At 42.3% G+C, this 21,070-nt stretch overlaps 1 protein-coding gene across 1 annotated transcript in view; it reads right to left on the bottom strand.

The window, feature by feature from the left end:
• The window catches only part of MEMO1 (mediator of cell motility 1), a 28,279-nt gene extending 7,477 nt beyond the window's left edge, over nt 1-20,802 (bottom strand). The window contains exons 1-7 of the mRNA XM_056357522.1: nt 20,385-20,802; nt 8,433-8,514; nt 6,095-6,163; nt 4,039-4,151; nt 2,591-2,702; nt 1,488-1,630; nt 241-317 (exon numbers count right to left, since the gene is read on the bottom strand). Coding sequence (XP_056213497.1) covers nt 241-317; nt 1,488-1,630; nt 2,591-2,702; nt 4,039-4,151; nt 6,095-6,163; nt 8,433-8,514; nt 20,385-20,445 — 657 coding nt within the window. The 5' untranslated portion in view covers nt 20,446-20,802. The remainder of the gene's footprint in view (nt 1-240; nt 318-1,487; nt 1,631-2,590; nt 2,703-4,038; nt 4,152-6,094; nt 6,164-8,432; nt 8,515-20,384) is intronic.
• Between the last annotated feature and the right edge of the window lie 268 nt (nt 20,803-21,070).

The raw sequence follows: 21,070 nt of genomic DNA, 5'->3' as shown, positions 1-21,070 counted from the left end.
ATTTACTCTCATAAATTACGCTTACTAGATTATACCCACAATATATGGTGCGCAGTCAGTAAAATGGAAGATACTAGCTAAAAACAACAGCTACGTTCTTATCGTGGTAAACAAAGGAAAGTATACATTCAATAAAATAGCTAATCTATAATATTTTGTTAGAGAGATTGCTAAGTGTTCAAAGAAATGTAATGTACAGGAGAAATTTGTTAGTTAGTTCCACCAAATCTGAAAACTTACCATTTTATCTAGGTGCTCAATGGATCTATAAATTTCTCCTTGGGATTCATCATAGTAACTGTAACGGAACCTCTGACCTTGAAACAAAAATCATGTATAAAATAAAAAAGGGAAAAATCGTAGCTAAAACACTCCCTAGTACTTACTACATTATTGAAATTATAATATTTTAAAGTCGTAATCTTCATTTATTTTATACTTTTTAGCTCCACTGAGGAAATTCTAGGGCAATCATCAAAGTAGCAGCCCAGAAGCGATGCAAAAAATACATGATAGGCAGCTATATTCCTAAAGAAAATCCTACTATGTAGAACTGACGCTGCAGTATTGCTTATTAATTGCCTGTTATTGCCTTGGAATCCAATTCTAAAAGTTAAAAAAGTAAAGCAACATTTCGTTTCGCTATCCCTCTTGACAAAGTCAACCCTGGAGTCAGGCTACTTCTGCTTGCACAACAATACCCACAGTAAATGACGGTTAAAAGAAAAAGTTCATGGTAATTCAGTGAACAGTTCTAGATGGTTCGTTAGCCACAACAGAACCCAGGTCATTCTTACATACCTCCACCTATTCCACAATTCAAAGACAAGTAAAATATGCACTTAATTACGTAAGTTGACCAAAGATGACAATGAAAAAAGGGAAGAAGGTCTGTTGTGTAACATAAAACGTATCTTTCTGAAGCAGTCCCTTTTCCAGCTATTATCACACTTAGAAGAAAAATACAGTGTTAAAGCAGGACAGAAGTCAAGGCTTCTGGAGTCTTTATAGCTCTGCCACCAAGATGAACTGGGATAGCTCTGGTGAATTGGCATAAATATTCCATCTGCTATCTTACCCAGCAGCAAAACGTACAAAACTTATTTCCATCAGAGGGATATTGCCATGTCCAGTGAATTTTTAGCTAATTAGTTTTGCAAATTGCTTTGAGGTGCTTAAAAGAAGAGTAAAAAGAGCAAGAAACTTCAGACACTTACTTCACTGCAACAGTAAAGAGATGCATATAAACCCAAACACCTGTACCATTTATTTCCTCCACTACACTGAAAACACATTACCACATTAGTATTTTTCATCTATTGTTCCAGATTTTTTAAAAAAATCCTTTTTTAGCTTTACAAAGGCATTTAAGTTTCAAAGATACATTTACAGGAAGTTAAAACGTTCAATGTTTAATAAAATGCAGTATTTGAAAATCGCTACAAAATATTCATCATACTGTTATAATGAAGAGATGTGAAACTTACCCCAATGGCAAAAGTCAGAAGAAACCACAAAGAGGTTACTAGGGTCAGCCAGGTATTTACTGAAGAGTTTTCCAAATTCCTGCTCTTTTGACTCACTCAGTGCTCCGACCAACACAGGAATAATAGTAAACTCATCCTTATGGCTTATAAGCAAAAGAAAAGAGGTTGTAATTCAAGTAACAACTGAAGTTTTTTCAGGGCTTGCTAACTGAAATTGCAGAATGTTTTACAAGGGCACTACTGAATTGAAGATTTAGTTAATTTGGTAAGGTCATACTAGGAAGTTGTTTTAGAACCTGAAACTACTTGAATTTCAGAAAACAAAATCCCCCCAAACAGTATTTATCTTTGCTGCAAAGTGAAAACACCAGGCAAACAAAAAAACCAAACAGAAAAGACACAATGAAACCAGCAATAAAGTACAAATTCTCTTCTCTCTGTATAGATGGCTGCACAAATGTTGGCTAGTTTTCCAACATCTATGAAAATGCTCGAGATAGCACCCAGATGTATACTGATACTCCAGGAAAAATTACAAGTACTATGGAAGAAAAGTTACAAAAAAGACACAGGAGGGAGAAAAATACCCTACCACAAATTGACAAAAATTACCACCTTCAAAGAAAAAATTATTCAACGTACTCATCTGAAATAGCAGCTGTAAACAGAAGCCTGATTTCAAAATCAGTGTTAAGACTCCAAACATGCTTCAAATCCCACAGAAAACACCTATTAGTATTTGAACTTTTCAGAAATGCCTTGCAAAAAAAATAATAATCAGCTATTGAAAAGAATTCACGAAAGCATGTCTAATATTATCTCTATTCAGTCAATATAAACATATAAACTTGTTTGTAAGAGGTGTTCCGATTTCATCATTCCAGCGTTTGCTCTGCTCGCAGTTTCTGTTACAGCAACTAATCCTGGTCTCTGATTCTCCCTTCCCCAAGATTTTTATTGGGGGGTGGGGGAGCATGAGTATTATATACCATAGGGTGTTATATACCATAAAGGGTATTATTCCTTCCTACTGCACTTCACATGTAGTTCAAACACTTAATGCACATAATGCTCATTCTTGTAGAGGTAATTAGCCATAGTACCTTTCCATGGCTTTAGCAGTATAAGGCAAATGCATTTCAATACTGTGTTCATCTTCATCTGTCTGTAGGGACATACGCTCAAACATTCCAGTCTTCCACAATTCTCCATAAACTGAAATGAATTAAAGATTAATTTTTACTACTATTTTTTTTAAACACTGTAAAGCAAGCTACAGTCCATCTTTATCAGAACAAACCCACTACAACAAATTACTTCCCTCCAAGGGCTGTCACCATAAACCACTTGTTTTTAAATAAATTCAGGATGAAAATTAAGTTCAAGCCATTAAGCCACAAACACAATTGATTCAGTTGTTAAAATAAGTGTGTTAAAACAGTGACCTTTTTAGTATATTGAGAAAGATTTTCAGTTATGATACAAAATGTAAGTAACCCAAATAAAACATATTTGAAAATATGCATGCATTTACCCAGTCACTGAATTCTTATCTTCACAAACTACACTGTCACAGGTTTAAAAAAATTTTCTGGATGCATTACTATTAAGTACAATTTATTATTAACCGAATCATGAAATCTACAGACAGTGAAAACTGGTTAAGTAATCCAGATATATAAGTTATTTTTCTACTCTCAAGTGCGCTTGGTGGTGTGCAGTCATCTCTACATTTTGAAAACTCTCCACTGGAGGAAGAATTTGATGTAGGGCTGTGCCTCTTCCTCCACTCCATAAAGGAGAGTTCTACTGCAACTGAAACAGTTGTTACCTACAGGGATTTCTGCAGGCACTGGGTAGAAAGCCTGAACTAACTTGCTTAATCACAGTCATGACGATGCAGCAATACATTTGCGCTAATTAGCCCCTCTGAAAAAGATATTGTATTATTTAAGTATACCTCACAATACATGAAAGTCAAAACTTCAAATTTACCTTCATCACACGTTCAAGCTTAGTCTGAAAGACTGGTATTTCATGGACTAACAATTTTTAAGTTCTGTAGGTACAAAAAGTCATGATGCACAACAACGCATCCAAATAAAAGCAGCTCGTTGTTCCTCTATTATTCCTCTAACAGAAATAAACTCAAATGAACTGAAGCACTTTATTTTTTTGCAGACAGACTACTTCACAGAACAATGCAGCAGGTGCATAGTGGGCTATTATTCAAATGTAACAGCTTTTACTTTTAAGACCCCTTTTAAAGATCGCTTGTCAAGAGGCACACACTCATAATGGAAAAGATAAGCAAAGACTGAGAATTCTTTACTCGAAGGAGCAAGAGAGACATTAAGATTATAATACAGCAACGCCTGCAACCACCAGGATCTTTCAGAAATTAGCTTTCATTGCAGTAAAAACAGATTTATACTTGTATGCCTCTTAAAAGCAACGAAGCGCCCAACAAGAGATTCCTCAGCGCTGCAGTACCACAGTTAATATTCAAGCCTCGGCAATCTTCAAGATGTAAGCTTTATCAATCACTTACTCTTTTGGTCAATTCGGAGATCATACAGAGGTGTTCTATAAATGTCCACACTGGAAAGTGCACATCGGGAAAGGGGCACGTGATGGGAAGGCCCAAGAATGAAAATTTTTCGGCTACAACAATTAACACAAAAGCCCACAATTTAGACAGCTGCAATTGTACAGAGACTTGGTTCAGAGTAACAACTTTAATAAGAACGTACAAAGTGATGCTTTCTGGTGGTTACCAATAGAGTTTAACTCCTCGGGGTGTAAGACCACAGATCAACTCATGGCCTAGCCTTGCTCAGTATCGCAGAAATGATCATGAGATCAGCTCAATAAAGCTTCCCCTAGCCTTAAAGCTCGTAAACAGGTTATATATCAGATGGCACTCATCAGCTAGAAATCCGTCTGACTGGACTCACCTGGAGGCTGACTGATGTGTTATAGCCCCTTAGAACAGATTTTTGGACTTTCTCCTTGGACTAACACAGCCCTCCACAACTACACATGTGTGCCCTCAAGCGAGGATCATGGGTTTGTCATCTGTTCAGAGCTTTTTACTTACGTGATTAGCCTTACTCCAGATTTCACCACATCCAAATCTAAGTCATTCTCAAATGTCAGTTTTATCCAGCTGTTGCATCAACAACAGGGACTTGGACCTGCACATTTGCAGCTTTAGCTGACACTGCAAGCTTTCACACATCATCGTGATGTTATTCCATCAAGTCCTCAGTTCCTGCCTCTTGATTAGATCATGATTAAGGTCTCCTGCCACAGGATGTAAATTAAAAAAACCTAAACCCTATAGGAAATGAATCTTTTCAGATTCAGGATCACATCAGCCTGTTTCTGGCACTGACAAAAGAGGTGGGAGACACGTAAAGATTTTTTTTCCTTCCCTTGTATGTGGAGTGCTATAGCAAGCTATACTAAAACTTTTTACCAAGTTCATAGAAACAAAATATCCAAACGTGCAATAGTTCAGCTGAAAGACTAAACATCCCATGCGGTAAAACAGCAAATGATCCAGAAAGTTCTATCAATAACTTCACAACACTGAACCTGGGGAACACAACTTTTCCTAGAAATTTCAGAGAACCTAGTTATCTGTCCCACCATAAGCCGTCTTCACTTTGTTTACAATAGTTTAGAAAGAATCAAAACCATTGTCTTTGGAGAGCATTACAACACGCTATCTCATAAGCAACTGACAGACATAGCCAGTTTTTCTATTAACATTGCAAAATACATACTTAGAGTAAATACTGGAGATGTTTTAAATTTTTGTCATTTAAAAAAGTGTTGCAGTCAGCAGAACACATAAGAATTACATTCCTTTAACCTAGAATAACTGGATTCGTATTTTCAGAGGCAAGCACAGACTTCAGTAGCATGTTGGGGGTTTTTTTTCAATTTTTAAATTTTTTTTTAACTGTTGAGCTGTTAAAAACACAAGTCTACTTAAAATTATTATGACAAGTAACTTTCACTGACTTCAAATATTATATACACACACTGGTCACTTTCTCCACAGCAGAAGAGAATCCTGGTAGTATTCAGCCCATAATCCTGCACTGAAAAACCAATGCAGAATCATGATCAAATATTTTAATACACTTAAAAACCCAAACAAAACAAAAAACCAAAGACACCCTGCCACCAGTTAAAAAAACCAAACAACCCAGCTTGGGCCTTTATAAAAGCATTGGAACATCAAGCAATAAAGTACATTAAATGTTATTTCCTGCAAAAAGAACACCTTTAACCCCTCCCTTCTAAAACATTAGTTACCAACAATTCTCAGTATTTTGTGAAAACTACTGCTTTACATTCTCAAGTTCAACAATACTACATTATTTTTTTCTTTTTGTAACATACAATTTGAACATTTATAGTGTTAAAACAGAAGGTATGCATAGAAGACTAAAGAAAGTACAAAATTAAAATTTGAGTACTTCAAGGTACTCAATGTACCTTGTACATTGTACAATGTAAAAAGAACATTCAACTCCTCAGAGAGCTCTAATGGCATTGACTTATGCTTTGTAAAGAAAAACTTCAATACTTACGTAATATTAGGATCCACTTGTTTGTAAGCATGGGCTGCACAAGATCCACAATAGGTATATCCTGCATGGCTACAAATCAGAGTGTACAAAACGTTAACATGTTAAAATATTGCTTAGCATCATTGATGTTCTTAATAAATGTTAAGATACCAACTATTACTTATCCCCAATGAGCTAGAAATATTAAAAGCGGTCCAAAAATCAACTCCTGAAAGAGCTGGAGAGCACTGTTGCAGTACTGCGTGTACAAGAGACTATTTGTTAAAAGAACTATCACTGACCATTTACTTCAAAGTTAGTAAGCCAGCCCCCAGATCAAAGCACCTTTCCTTATTTATAAAAGGTAACCAGTAGGCAGGCTAACACAACTGCGCAGTATCAAGAGTGCAGCCAGAGGACAAGGGAGTAGCAAGCTGCTGCAGAAAGCTCTGCTAACCATGCTCTGTAACTGAGCAGGGTGACGGTAGAGGGGTCTGGCAGAGACACAACTACATTACAGCAGATATACAGAGAATAAAAACGCTCTGTCATTGAAGAATACCACCTCAGCAAAATAATTAATGGGCACAAGGAGAGAAGCGGAACGCAGCACGGTAGCTGCTCTCACTAAGAACACAAAACATGCTTTATCACTTCCCACCACTCTGGCCTGGAGCCCTTCTCGACCCGTGTTCCTGCGTGCACTCCAAAAACATTCATAACTATCCCGACTACTTGTTTCAAGTATTACATCCAAACCTAAAAAGCCATTCCCTTCAAGGCTGTTAAAAACAGGTGAAGATTCAGTTTACACTGCTAAAAGCATTACTTCCAGAGAACATTCACTCTCCAGAGTCCCAGCCAGCTGGTGGAGGGCAGCTCACGCTCACTCGGCACCACGTCCACAGCAGAAGACCATGGCCACACGGCACAGTGCTTGGGCCTCCAGGGCTCACCTGGAGCGCCTGCGACCCTAAGTCAATAGTTACCTTTTATTTTGAGTGAAGTATGTGCAACACCCCCAACTACATCTTTCCAGGTGATCTTTCTATGCAAAGATACCGCAAACAATACGTGCTGCAAGTCCAGGGACACAGAGTGTGTTTGAAGATACAAGTCCCCCATTAACAGCACTGGAGGATTTTATATTTATTTATACGTATGTATGCTCGCCTACACGTATGTTCATCCACAGAGCGACACCTGGAACAAGTTATCCTCAAAATTACCCTGGGGTTTTACTTCATTACCGTTTACCTCACTCATTTTAAAAAGCTCAGAAAGGTACTAACGTACACGCTAAGGGAATAAACAGGAGACGGAGACCTAGTGAGCTGGCAAGGTGCGTTTTATCGACAATGTCAAATGAGCCTTCTAAAAGATGCCCTCTGCTACAGGCTTCCTCAGTCTTCCACAAAAATATTATTAGCCATATCCCACTTTACAGGTGGGAAAACAAAGGCACAGTTAATGAAACAGTTCGGTGAGACCACGGGAAGGTCCCCAGTGATTCTGGAAAGACAACCCAGGTGACCCGACCTGCAGCTGAAAGGCCTCTTTCCTACACTCCTGAGAGAAAGACTAAGGCATATTTAGGACAATCTCTTCTGTACATTCAATACTGTTATGGAATACTTCAAACATTATGTCAATGCTCTGTTAGCACAGGAAAAACATCCTATTTAAGGTGCTTTTTCTAGTGTTTCCTTCCAACTCATAATAAATTGGAATGGCCAACATACTTTTCTTATTATAGGTCTCAACTATCCTCAGGAAACTGAATTCTACATTAATAGTTTAGATTATCCTTATTTCTGCTGTGGACAAAAAAAAAAAACCTTAACAAAACCAAACTAAAATAAAAAAAGTAAACCAATTTGAGTAACTGAACAGTTTCATCACTTTTAAGCATTTCTAAGTTTTGATTGGGGGGGGGGGGGATGGTGGAATTTTTTTTGTGTGTTTTGGTTTTTTGTGTAGCTTCTTTTTTTTAAGTTTTTTTGGTGGTTGTTTTTTTGTTGTTTGGTTTGGTTTTCTTAATAGATGTAGCTGTTCTATACTGGAAGTGCATTGAAAAAGCTGTCACCTCAGGCTACCACTCCACTAATACACCTCTTACATGTCTTACTGGATCACAAGTGAATGTTAAGTCTCCACTCCATCAGCAAAAGGAAATTAATCATATATACCAAAAAGCGCAGAGATTTCTTCCATTTTATGTCATATCCAAAATACTTAGTTAGAAATCACACGACATACCCTTCACCCAAATGCTAGCTTTCAACAGTTTTCCAAATCACTCAAAGAAGCATTTAAACCACCAAGTATTATATATACTAAAAACAGATTTCAAACTTACGGTGCAATAATGGCTCTAGCAGGTCTTTTTGTGGACTGTACTTGAGAAAGCCAACCTTCTAGTTGTGCATTCAGCTGGGGTCCTGTGAAGAGGCAAGGAAATACTGAAGCCATAAAAGAATCTAAAATACCTCAATAATTAACAAATAAAGTCCAAAAGTCCAACAGTTTTAAAATCATCTTAAACATCAAAGCCTGTGTTTAAACTTCAACTTAAAAAAAAGTAGTAAACCCAACATGCCTGTAATGTTGAAGGTTACAGCGGGAAAGTTTCAGCCTCCTAGTCCAGGAAGTTCATTTATTGTACATGTTTATTGTACATCCAAACACACACTTACAGTTTCTTGCTCTGTGGGCTGATGCACATATCATTTCACCATTAGAAAGGATGGCTGTTGGCCTCAAAAAAGAGGCTAACAGATGACTGATTGCTCTGGTAAACATATTTATAGAATACAGAAGTAAAAAGTTCAGACAACCTATACCCAAACAGCCTGACACAGGAAGATGCTATAATACAAAGACGTTATGTACTGACATGGTAGCTGATGGCTACGGTATTTAGCCCTTTATTATTATTAGGCAAGCATAAGATCAGAACACAAAACACAGTGCCACCTGGAAAAAGTGTAAATACACAGGAAAAATCTAAAATGAGAAGCCAGCATGCTTATACTAATGCCTTAGCAACTTGTGATCAACTTCTTGAAAACATTAACCATCACAACTGGTCAATCCAACATTTAACTTCTTTTTTTAAACTAAATTCTATACTTTGACAAGCGGCAAATATTCTCAATTCAATTAGCTGACAGGTGATAAAAATGCCTTCTACAAATACCACATTAACACCCCACCCCCACCCCCGCATTTTGGTTATTTCCCATCACAAAGAACTTTTGCTGTAAAGCTATTCCTGAAGAAGCAAGGCTGGCTAATACAGTGCAACATTCTCCATACTGAACAGCAGTATGAAGACTTTCAAGTAAAACTCATTCAGCTGCGAGTGTTACAAGTAACATATCATTAGAAGAGAAAAATAGATGCACTTTCTTCAGTTGACACTACACTTTTGACAGAACCCTATGTCAGCAGAGTTTATCTATACAGTGTGGTGCAATATGCCGTTTCTACCATGCACGTTGTAGATTTCCGCACCTTCCCCATGGGAGTATAAAACCCACCAACTGCCAGGAAAAGGCAAAAACTAAGTTAAACACCTGAAACTATGTCACAGCCATGTTCCAAACAGCTCAAATCTCAAGCTGACAGCTGTCCGAAAAGTTGACAAGAACTACAGAGAACTGGAACAAAGATGTCAACTCGTGCAGAATCCAGTCACTCACCAGTGATTAGCCAAAAAGCCTTCTCCACCCGGGGCGGGGGGGGCGGGGATGGTGGTGGTGTATGTGTGTGGTGCATGTCAAAGCTACCAATTTTTATACAAAACTTAAAGTTCACGTGTTTCACAAGAAAAAAGATGAATTCTGTGGCTCCAAAGAACCCTGCCTTCTTACATGAAGAAGGTGGGCTATGCAGCGCCGCTTGCCTAAGCCTACACTCACCTCCAGTGCCTTGGTCGCTCCAACAAGGCAAGGCACAGCGACTTCGTGAAATGATGGAATCGTCAAAAAAGCATACACCAATTTTGTTATGCTGCTTCTGTTGCTTGGGCAAATTACAAGCAGCAGAGACATGAAATAGCAATAAGGATAATGACATCTTAGAAAATGGGGGCTGTTGGGGAAGTAAAAATAAATAGATCTCTATTTCCATCCTCCTCATAAGCTACTGGGAAACTAACAAAACAGTACTCTGTAACAGTCTTACCACTTTTATTTTTTATATACTTAACAGTGAAGACACAAATCACTTAAAAAAATTTGACTTCCTAATTCTCCCGAAGAGGGTGGAAGGATAAAGTACTTTCTGAATGAAGCTCTACAGGAGGACAAATTATTGCTTTTTTTTTTTTTTTTCCTAAACACCTACCATCCAGAGACTTAAACAAAGCACGACTCTGCCCCACTGGAGCCCTTCTCCTCAAAGGTCTGCAGGCAGCACCATGGCAGAAAGGCCAGAAACTCCCAAGCAAAGCCAGACAGCCTGGGGACACTCTTCCCCACGAAGGCACAGGGCCTGGCCTTCCTCCATCCCGTATTTAGCAAGGGGTTTTCATTAAGAAGGTGGTTAATGCGATTTGTCTTTGGTTAAGTCACATCAGGTTAACTTGCTGAACAGTTTAAAGAGTTCAGAATCCTTCATCATTTCCTATGATTGGTCAAATCTGGCCAAAACTTCTGCTCTTACAGGGCAGTAGCAGAGTAAGATGCCCATGTTTGCTTAGTCTGCTATTAGAGACACACGCGCTGACAAAGCAACAAATATTTTCTTCCTAGAGGCAGGAAAACAACAGATCTGTATGACCCAAGGGATTAAACTTCTGTCAGTGTTTACTTAAGGACCAGGTAACACACCTGCTTTCAGATTTCTTCACTTATGCAACGACAAGGTGCCTTTTTAAATCATTAACTTCAACCTAATTTAAGTTTCCATTTCAACTGATACTTATTTGTACTATTTTATTAAAACATGTAATCAAATCTCTCTCTCCAAAGGATTAACGGAAAGAGAGAATGGAGAGTACAACATATCCACCTGACCTTTTAGCTAAAGGGGGATAAAAAAATTGGAAAAAAAAAGTCCAAACAGCATCCATGTGACCTGACAGTACAGTCTACATGCAGCTTCCTATGCTTACAAATACTTTAAAGAGGCTATTCTAAAACTGTCATTTTCTTGTTACCCAATTTGCGTCAACTTTTTGTTGTGTTCAGTGAAGTTTTCCTTCCAGTTTCTCAAACATGGCAATGCTTAAGGCTAAAGTCAAAATATTTGAATTGGATATACAAAATATAAATAAACCCACATTACCACAGTAGATATGCTCTGCCATATGGAATTGTATTATAGGAGATGAGTAGGTTCTTGACGAAGAGCTCCATAAGCAAGTTTAGTTCATATGTAAATTAAGTTAAATCGGTAAAAAGTCTTTGCAAATAGTCACTGAGATAACTGCAGCAAATATCCATCTCCTCAGCTGACAAACACATGGGCGAGGAATAGCGGTGCCGCCCGTGGATCCTCCTGCGTGGATCCTCCTGCGTGGATCCTCCTTGGCAGCAGTGGGAAGCAGGAGAGGTCCCTGCTGCGAGCCGAGCTGCAGGTGGAAAGCTCAGCTTCAGAAAGCTGGCAGGATGAGGGCCACCGGGTTTTTAAGGGCAACCGGGACAGAAGGACAGAAAGCCTTCCTTCTGGATGCAACAATCAATACGCTTTAGCATTAATACTGTAAGATCAGACCTTTTATTGATTAAAGGCAGATTAGGCAGCAAAATATGAGCTTCACTGAAGCACATAACATTGAGATCTGCATTTCAATTCTATGAAGTAAAGTATAAATATAGGTATGTCACAAAAGAATGCTGACATTTTCTGTGGATATTTCACATCCTGTTTTGTTTTGGAAACCGGCTGAAGTTATGCCAAATTAAAAATAATGGCAGGCACAGGCCAAGTCTCTAACAGACAAATTTATGGATACAGCTAGAGGCAACATTTATTCAAATATCTTGCCTAAAAGGATAAATTATTTTTACAGTTAACATTATCCCCCCTCAAAGCACTACAGCAAGTAAGAAGGAATCCTTCTACATTCTGTCTGCCAGCGTTACCCCATGAATAACACCACAAAGGCATCCAGTACTCACATGCTGAGGTTCATCACCCCAATTTACAGCTGTCAAGGGGCATTGTGGGTTAAGCCAAACCAGCACATTCTTTCCACAGCTGAGCTCACCTCTCACATGAGGCTGAAGTGCTTATATGCCAAGTGTCAACACAACATAAAGGGAACTTGCTCCGGTCCCAGCAGCCACCATTACTAGTGCAAAACCTACCTTTTCATGTGGGTAGGGGAGACGCCGTGCTTGCTCTGCATCCTCAGCCTCAGTGAATGTTTTTTTTACTGGAAGAGCCTAAGCCTCCACCAAAATTCAGAGCAGCACCAGAGAAAACTGCTCAGGTCTCCCCTGGTTCCATGTGTACAGCACTTGCAGCAATGCTGGAGCATGACGACAGGAGCACTGCAGTCCCCAGCTTTCACGCTTCTACCTGACAGCTTTTATTTGTCTAAGCCTGTCTCCTACCCTACAGGAGCCAACATATTTTTCCTGAGCCTTATTCCCTCTAATTACCTTTACACACTGATAAAAACACCTACACCTTGAAAACACTTCTAATAAATACTATAGCATATGTACCAAGTAAATAACTCTTTATTCTTGTAAGGCGTCAGAAAAATCCAGGTAAGTAACAGTGAAACTTTGGGGGCTGGCACACAATTAGTTTAATAACTGGAACTAAAGGAACTCCTCTCTCTGCAACTTTGAAGGCGAGTCAAAAACATTTCATTCAATTGTCAAATTCCAATCTGAAACATGACAAAGGACTAACTAGTTTCTCTTCTTAGCTAAAATTGCAGAAAGGATTATTTTAAAGAACACAGACCCCACTTGAAAAAAATTTTTAAAAAACAACTTTCTTTCTCACTGCAACAAAAGCCAAATCCTTGAATAAAGAACAAGCCTATCTATGCAAAGACTAGGATTTGTCAGGAACAGAAGGTGATTTCCAACAACTCACGTTGATGGGCACATTTTCTACTGCTAGCGTATACTCTCTTCCAATACTGAATACTGATGAAACAGTGGCATCAGCCTACAAGCAAGGCAGAAATTTACCTTACACAAACTACATGAAAAATAAAATTAAGATAGAAATGAAGATTATACAAATGCTACATAAACATTATACATGTTGTAAGACAACCATAAAACAGCACGTAATGCTTGAATGGGGGAAAACAAAACTGAAGCCACAACAGAAATGTTGAAATCTTCTTTGGTGGCAGTTCTCACTTGCATGTCCCAGTTTTCCAGTATCCAACTAGCTCTTTAATTTCCTTTACTGGAAGTTATTAAGAAATAAATAATCCAACTGTAATGCCACTCATTAAGAATATAAATGACATAGGTGCATGTTGGTTGATAGAATACCTTGGCAGTTAGGTCACTCAGAGATCCAAACAAATGACCGTCTATTTTATAGCTTTGAGAAAAGTGATTTTTGGCTCTAATACATGCTAAATGTAATCTGAATTTGTGAAAGTATTCACTAAGTGATACTTGCAGGCCTGTTTTAATAACATCAGGACTGCATCAAATGTAAAGCTCTTTTTCAGTTCTAGTTGTACAGTAAAAGTTGAATCTACGTTCTTTACTTGTAATATCTTGATTCTGACTGTATTTAAGTGACTCGGCTAGAAATAATAGCCTGCAAATTGTGTTTTAAATTATTCCAGTATACTTTTGAAGTATACAATGTTAAATAATACAGTCTGCGTATTAATACTGTGTTCCATGATTAATTCATAAAAGAGCTAGCAATGACACATCTACTTTCCCCATAAAACATCTAAAAAAGCTAGAAGACCAAAGGGAGAGAAACATTGCATTTAGTATTTAAAACTGCAAAGCAAATGCTTTATAAATTTACAAGACACTACGATTAGTTGTTCACAGATTGCAAGGTAAGAATTTAAGTTAATAGCTGTATTTGCAATGCTCCAGCTAATGTCACAACATTAAGATTTCATGATCAGTACATTAATTATCCTCCTACTGCAGAAAGCTCCTTTCACTACAACAGAGATCAGGTCAAAACTTTCTCTCCTTTCAGTGACCCTCACAAGCTTTTTGCTTTTTTTCCTGGATCCATTTGTCCATGATGATCTACAAACACCACAGTGATTCATTACTTGTATATTACATTTATGAATGAGCTGTGATGAGTTATTCCCATTCTGGGGAATGTGCCAGGGTTGTTGGCACATCAGAGTTAAGCACTTTCATAAAAAGACCCTTTTATGATATAGGGACCATCTTCCTCAACCCCTCATCTGCATTCATAGTCCAACAACACACAAGATTGCACACATTATTCCTTTCCAGCCACTTCAGCTGCTGCCGAGACTCAGATCCAACACACTACAGAGAAGGGTTTCTGCTGTAAGGTAGGATGCAGCCACGCCAAGGGGCAGTGGAAGCCACCCCAGCAGCACTGCCTGCCCTCAGAAACCATGGGCAGCAGGCCTGGTGAACACATCACACGTATTCAGCATCATCAGAGCAGAGCAGAAACAGCTGTAACCAATGCACACGCTTTCTACAGTGCTGATAAGAAGTTCCAGCTCACGCCAACAAGCACACAAGTGCTGGGATCACATCACTATTCATTAAAACAGACACTATCATGCCACTCTCCAGGGCCCCAAGCCCCAGAAGGTGCAAGTGAGAAAAGCTGTACTATTGCAGAATCACACTGCGATTGCATGTTGAAGCTGGCTACCTCACGGAGCTATTAACAGTGGGTTTTGGCATCAGAAAAATCAGTACTCGGCACAAAAGCATTAATGCAGGTCTTACTGGGAATTACAAAGGAGTAGGAGAGACCGCAAACGTGCTAAAGTAGTGGCCAACTTTGACTGAACATCATTTCTCAACAGATCATTCATGGCACACAACTGCCTTTTCATTTCTTTTCTCATCTGCAGAAGTTCTTCAAAGTATTGTACTTTCCAGTGACCTAGACACCACTGTGCAGACCTCAGCCTGAAAGACAAGGTCTGAACAACCCTGGCCGCCGTGACAGCCAGTTACTTGGAAGTTTTTGCCTTTCTTGTCCAAACAAGTCACAAGCTTAATCCTTACAAATGCTAGCAACGAGATGCCAGTGCCTACCTCCTTTGGGGTTCTTCCACTTACACGCCAAGGCAGCAGAAATCCAACTCTGAATTCAAGAGTACTATGAACTTTAAACTCGAACATTCAGACAGGCCATTTACTTGGTTCATCATAACAAATAGCTTTGAAGGCAATAAACGCAATGGCCTTTTCAAGTCAACGCAGCAATTATTCTGCCGACTCACATTTTCATCAATAAGCGTATGGAAATTAAGGTTCTCCTAGTTCAAATGACTTGGCACAGGCTACCACAAAGCACACCTCTGAGCACTGTGACTTGGTCAAGGAAAACAGAGAAACCAGCCATACCTAATATAATGACAAAGTCATTTTGCAGGGAAAGTTTCACATCATGTAGTATTGTTATTCACATACACTCCTGATTCGATTTTACTCCTGTGATGTGGAATAGCCTACTAAAAACCTTTGCATTTTGTCTGTATCAGCATGCAGCTGACTGGGGAAAAGTTGAAACAAGAAGTCTCATCAAATGCTTTTAATAAAGACTCGTACAGTATTCAATTAGCACTTCCAGCAGCCAGGCAAGGCGGGCCAGCTGCCACGGAATAAGCCATGTTAGGCGCCCCAATGCGTGACATCTCACTTGTAATGGCACGCTATAAAGGAAAAAAAGATGCACATACACTAGTGTTTATTTTCATTTCAGGAATGTATGGATTGACTCCCCACAGAACGGTCCGGTGCTTACAGAATCTACTCACACAGAGGAGTAAAACAGGAGACAGCATCCACACCCTGTCATGCAAATAGTCCGTGCTTGGGACAGCATGTCATTCCTGTTATATTTCAGCTGCTCCTTTTGTATCTAGGAATGTATCTGTCCTGCATTCAAAATCATGGAAAATTATGCCATTTTTGTGTCAAGTTGTCCTTAATCTTCCTCTTCCCCCTGCTGGTCAAAATCAATTTCTCAGGAGGTCTGGACATTAGGTGGTTGAATTAACCCAGCAGGAGCGGGACTTTCATCCAAAAATAAATCAGAGTGTAATATTTTTCACCACACAACAGTGATACTTTACTTTTTTTTTTAAACAATCCACATGACAGCAGTGCAACAGGGTGATACTTTTATTTACATGGTATGCTTTTATCTCATTTTTTGCAAGCATTTTAGTGGCCATCACACACCAGGCTGCTAGTCCACAGAAGCAGTGGCATGCCACATACCAGTTCTAACTTTTTTAAAAGCAGACATACAGATCAAGGTCTGCAAGAGAAAACATAGGTTATTTAGACCAGTGGCCTACTATCAGCAATGGTCACAGCACTATTTCAGTTTGGAAGCTCAGCTGTAAAGCTTCCCATATCCAGTGCTCTGGCTAAGTAGGAGGAGGAACAACTGACCAGACTTCATCATCAGTTTGCTGCCAGACAAATGCTCCACAGGTCCAGATCTAAAATCCATTAAGATGGTACACAGACTGACATGGAACGAATGTGAAGTTCCCCACACCAAGAAATCCCAAGGACAAGATACGATTATTTTGGTCAAATTCTTCATACTGAACTCAAGCACAGAAACTTCTTAAGGAACTTGCTTTTTAGATTTTTCTTTACAACGACACATTATGGATGAAGAACACACGGGAAATGAAATGCTAACACCACCATAAAGCCCATCTTCCTCTCCCTGCCTCCCTTCTCAACTTCATCAAGTGAGTAGGAAGCAGTGAGCTTCCTGCTTGGGACCTCACCTTCCTTCCAGTAACAACAAAGTTGTTTATTTATAGTTAGGTGTGACATTCTAGCACATGAACATCCTTGGATATGCGTAATTGCACAGCCAGTGTCACCTGCTCTAAAATGTTAATTAACATCATACAATTAGGTGATGTATTTGCACCAGAACATAGTGCATGTTTGTATTTTCCAAGGCAGAACCGCAGCAGTGCACACCCCACAGCTGGAGAAAATAGGGGAGCGAGGGTCTACTTTCAACTGAAGCAATTGCTGCCCCACAGAAACGAGCAGTCTCTGAAGACAAGAAGTGGCATTTCTTCTAAACCCTCCGACGCACATTACATCGACTCTCACAAAGAGCAGTGGCTCCCTCTTACTTGGCTGTGGCTTCACCTCTGATACTGTTTCCACTCCTGGAGTGCAGAGGATCCAGCTAATCCAGTTCAAGGGTACCCTCTGGCCACAAAAGCTGGTCAGTGTTCTGGATCCATCCTTTGTCTTCTTCCTCAGCTGACTTCGGCCCTTCTTTCCCAGGGCTGACTTCTACAGCCAGATCTTGCAGGGTTTTTTAAGCATAGTAATGGGTGCCCTACTTTTGCAGTCAACCCTCGCCCCCCACTCCCGCAATCCAGGACACCCTGCATCATCCTGGATGTTCTGTTGATGTTTTACCCTCAGGTACCAGGCACCTCAGAATAAACTGCCACTTAAAAACCTCATCCTCACACAGCCTCTTTAAAGTGCTTTCAGGTGTAATGATTTTGAACACATCCTTCAAAAATTCCATTTCTCATTACTCTTTCTGACAGGGTCATCTTAACTATGGAGCAGGATGAGGGTTTCCAGGGCATCCGCCTGCCCCGTGTAATCAAACGCGGCTCTGTAGAAAGAGAGCAGTTTTCAGGAAATGGGAAGCTTAAATGCTAACCAGTTTATATATAACCCAGTAAATCGCTTCTGGGCTGAGACGGTAAGCATGAAGAAAGTAGGTAGGAGGCCTTGACAACACAATCCCCAGAGAATCGCGGGAACACGCTGAAAAGCCATCACAATTCAAACACTAATCCCTGCTTCAGCTCCATACTTGAAGCTATGAAGGTTGAAACCACATTGTAAAATCCCGATTTTCTTCGAGCAGTATGACTGGGGAAACAAACCTATGTTACAAGTTTGAAATAGCAGCTGAGGTGCAAGTTTGGCCTAAAATACAGGGAGATTTAAGCTACAATGAACACATACCCTCTTGGTCCCCATTAGTTTCCTCTCGAGTTTTGATGGACCCTCCAAAATAGCACACAACAATCAACCACCAAGCAACACTTAATGGGTAGTCCCCGTCTTGCTGAACGCAGATTTCCTGCTCTCACATACCCTATGTAAACAGCACAAGATAAGTTCTATAAGAAGAGACATAAATAATACTCTTTTCTTGTTTAAGGAAAAAAAACCCCATACTTCCCAAAACTCCAGTCTATGCAACATCAACTGCACACCCCCACCACAGACACTGCAAGTTACAATTTAACAACTTATGGTGACTGTACTTCTGACAAGTTACAACATGATTCAGTTTGGGTTTTTTCATGCAGTGTAAGTGTCTGGGCAACCATCCCACACCGCCTCAACAAGCCATACCCAGAGGGTTGCCCAAAAGCAACGGGAGCAACATGCTTTTGGATGACCTATAACAGACAAGTAGTGCTGGCCAAACAAGTCCCACAGACTTACAAGGTGTAGTGCAACAAAATTATGCACTGAATTTTTATAGAAAAGAAAACATCCGAAGGCAGCACCTATGCCTCTGAAATTAATTATGAAAAAGTAATAAAATTCTTATTTGCAAGCATCCAGCAGTAACTTGGTATGAAGTCCAGTATCAGGCAAATGACAAGATTTATGTGTAAGGTCATCTAACTATTCCACATCGCAAATCCATTTTCTGCCCTATTCATAAATGAAAATATCAATATCCCAAGCAAGCTGAGAAGCATTACAACAAAGCTTCAACGTCTGCACGTGTTTGAATCTGTACCTCTGAGATGATTTTGTTTGCTCTCTGTAAACAGACTACTACCTACCTTTCTAGAGCATTGGAAGAAAACCCGTCATTGCAAGCTACCAACACCGGATGAAGATTTGAGACCAGTTGTGTAAAGGACACAACAGTTATGTTTGGAACATGAAACTCTGAAGAAAAACAATCACTCGCTATTGTTATCTCAGAACCGCCTGCCCATTTGAAGCCCCAGCTATTTATCTCACGATTCTGGTTCTTCCTCTGCCACTCTCCTCCCCGTATTTCTTTTCTTCCAATTTTTACTGCATACCATGTTCATTAATTCGCAGCGGAGTGGGGAAACTGCACTTATTATAGCCAAGAGAAGCGTATGACTTTTCACATCCAGCTCTTCTAAAATGTCAGTTGGGGGATCCTGAACGCATCTATTTTTTTATTTAATTTTTTTTCCCAAATTGTATCCCTCCCCTCCCTCCCAGCTACTCTTTTACACAGCCCCTTGTCTGCCCAGGCTTGCTCACCTACAGTTTTGTCACGATCTTTGCTCCTCAGGCCAGTGAAAGGCCACTCCTCACAGACCCCCCCCCGGACAGCCGGGTTCTGCGCCCGCCCACCAAACCCCACTCCCGCACACCGGTGCCACCAGGCCGCTACCAAGGGGATTTGCCTTTATTTTGGGGGGGCGAGGGAAGCGGCAGCCCCCCGCCAGCGCACCCTGTCTTTTCTCCAGCCCTTTTCTGCCAGCCCCGGGGCAGAGGCCAGCCCAGCCCGGCGTCTCCCCCCGCCGCCGGGGGAAGCGCGCCGGAGAGGACAGCGGCTCACCCGGGGCTTATCGGGGGGGCCTGGACCGCCCTACTCCCTGCCCCCCCCCGCACCCGCGGACCCCAGCCAGCCTGTGCTCCCTCGGGGGGGATAGAAAAAAGGGGGGCACCCCCCCCCCCGAGCCACAGAATCGCTCCAAAATGCCGGAATCTGCTCGCAGGCTCCCGCCCCGACCAGGCGCGGCAGGCAGGCCGCCCCCCACCGCTGCCCTGGCATCCGGGGGGGGGGGGCAGCGGCCCGGCGGCGGGGCCGGCACCGGGCACACACTGGCACTCCCGAGCCCCGCCGCCCTCACTCCCCGCAGCCGCCGTGCCGTGCCAGGCCGTGCCGGGGGAGCCAGCGGCGGCAGGCGGGCGCTACGGCCACCGGGGAACCCCCGCCCGCTCACCGGGCCGCCAGCCCCGGCCGCCATGTGCCGGCCAGCGGGGGCGGGGCCGGCGGCCCCTCCCCGAGCTCGGTACCGGCCCCGGCCCCAGCCCCGGCGGCGGAAAATGCTGATTCAGCCCCCGCCCCCCGCCCGCGGCGGCGCTGCGGGCCGCGGTGCCGGTACCTGAGGCGGTGTACCAGCTGCCGGCGTGGCTGGCCTCCCGGCAGAGCACCCGGTTGGACATCTTGGTGCCGGAGCCGCCTATGGTGTTCGGGGGAGGCGGTGGGGGACGGGCCCGGCCGCGGCGGCGGCGCTGCTCCCCCTCCTCCCCCGGCACGGCCCGGGCCCCGCGGGCGGAGGCGGCGCTGCCGGCGGCACCTCCGGGCGGGCGGGCGGGCGGCGAGCGGGAGGGGGGCGCGCGGAGGCGGCGGGCGGGGCGGCGCGGGCCGGCGGCGCGGTGCCGGGCTCGGCCGCAGGCGGTCGCCCCGCGGGGGGGGGCTCGGAGGGGGGGCGCGGGGACAAAGCCCGAGGCCGCCGCCGCCGCCAACTCCGCGCTGGCAGGTGGGGGGGCGCGAAGAGAAGGAGGCCGCGGCAGCAACTGGGTTTGGCCCGGCTCGGCTCCCGTGGACTAGGGGCCGCACGGGCGCCGCTCCCCCATTGGGCACGAAAGCAAAAGCCTCGCCGCTATTGGCCGCCCGCCCGCGCTGCTCCCGCCCACGACTTTGACAGGCCCGGAACGGAGCGGCGCCGCCTCGGGGGGGTGGGGGGCAGGAGGCGGGGCTCGGCGGGGAGAGCTGCCCGCGGGTTGGCCGGCCGCGTTGCCGTGGCGATCGCTTCTGGCCCCGCTGATTGGCGGGGCTGTGTCTCCG

This window comes from Falco biarmicus, chromosome 12, assembly GCF_023638135.1.
Source record: "Falco biarmicus isolate bFalBia1 chromosome 12, bFalBia1.pri, whole genome shotgun sequence".
Lineage (NCBI taxonomy): Eukaryota > Metazoa > Chordata > Aves > Falconiformes > Falconidae > Falco > Falco biarmicus.
The sequence above is the reverse complement of the archived record's forward strand: the minus strand, read 5'-3'. Positions and strand labels throughout refer to the sequence as shown.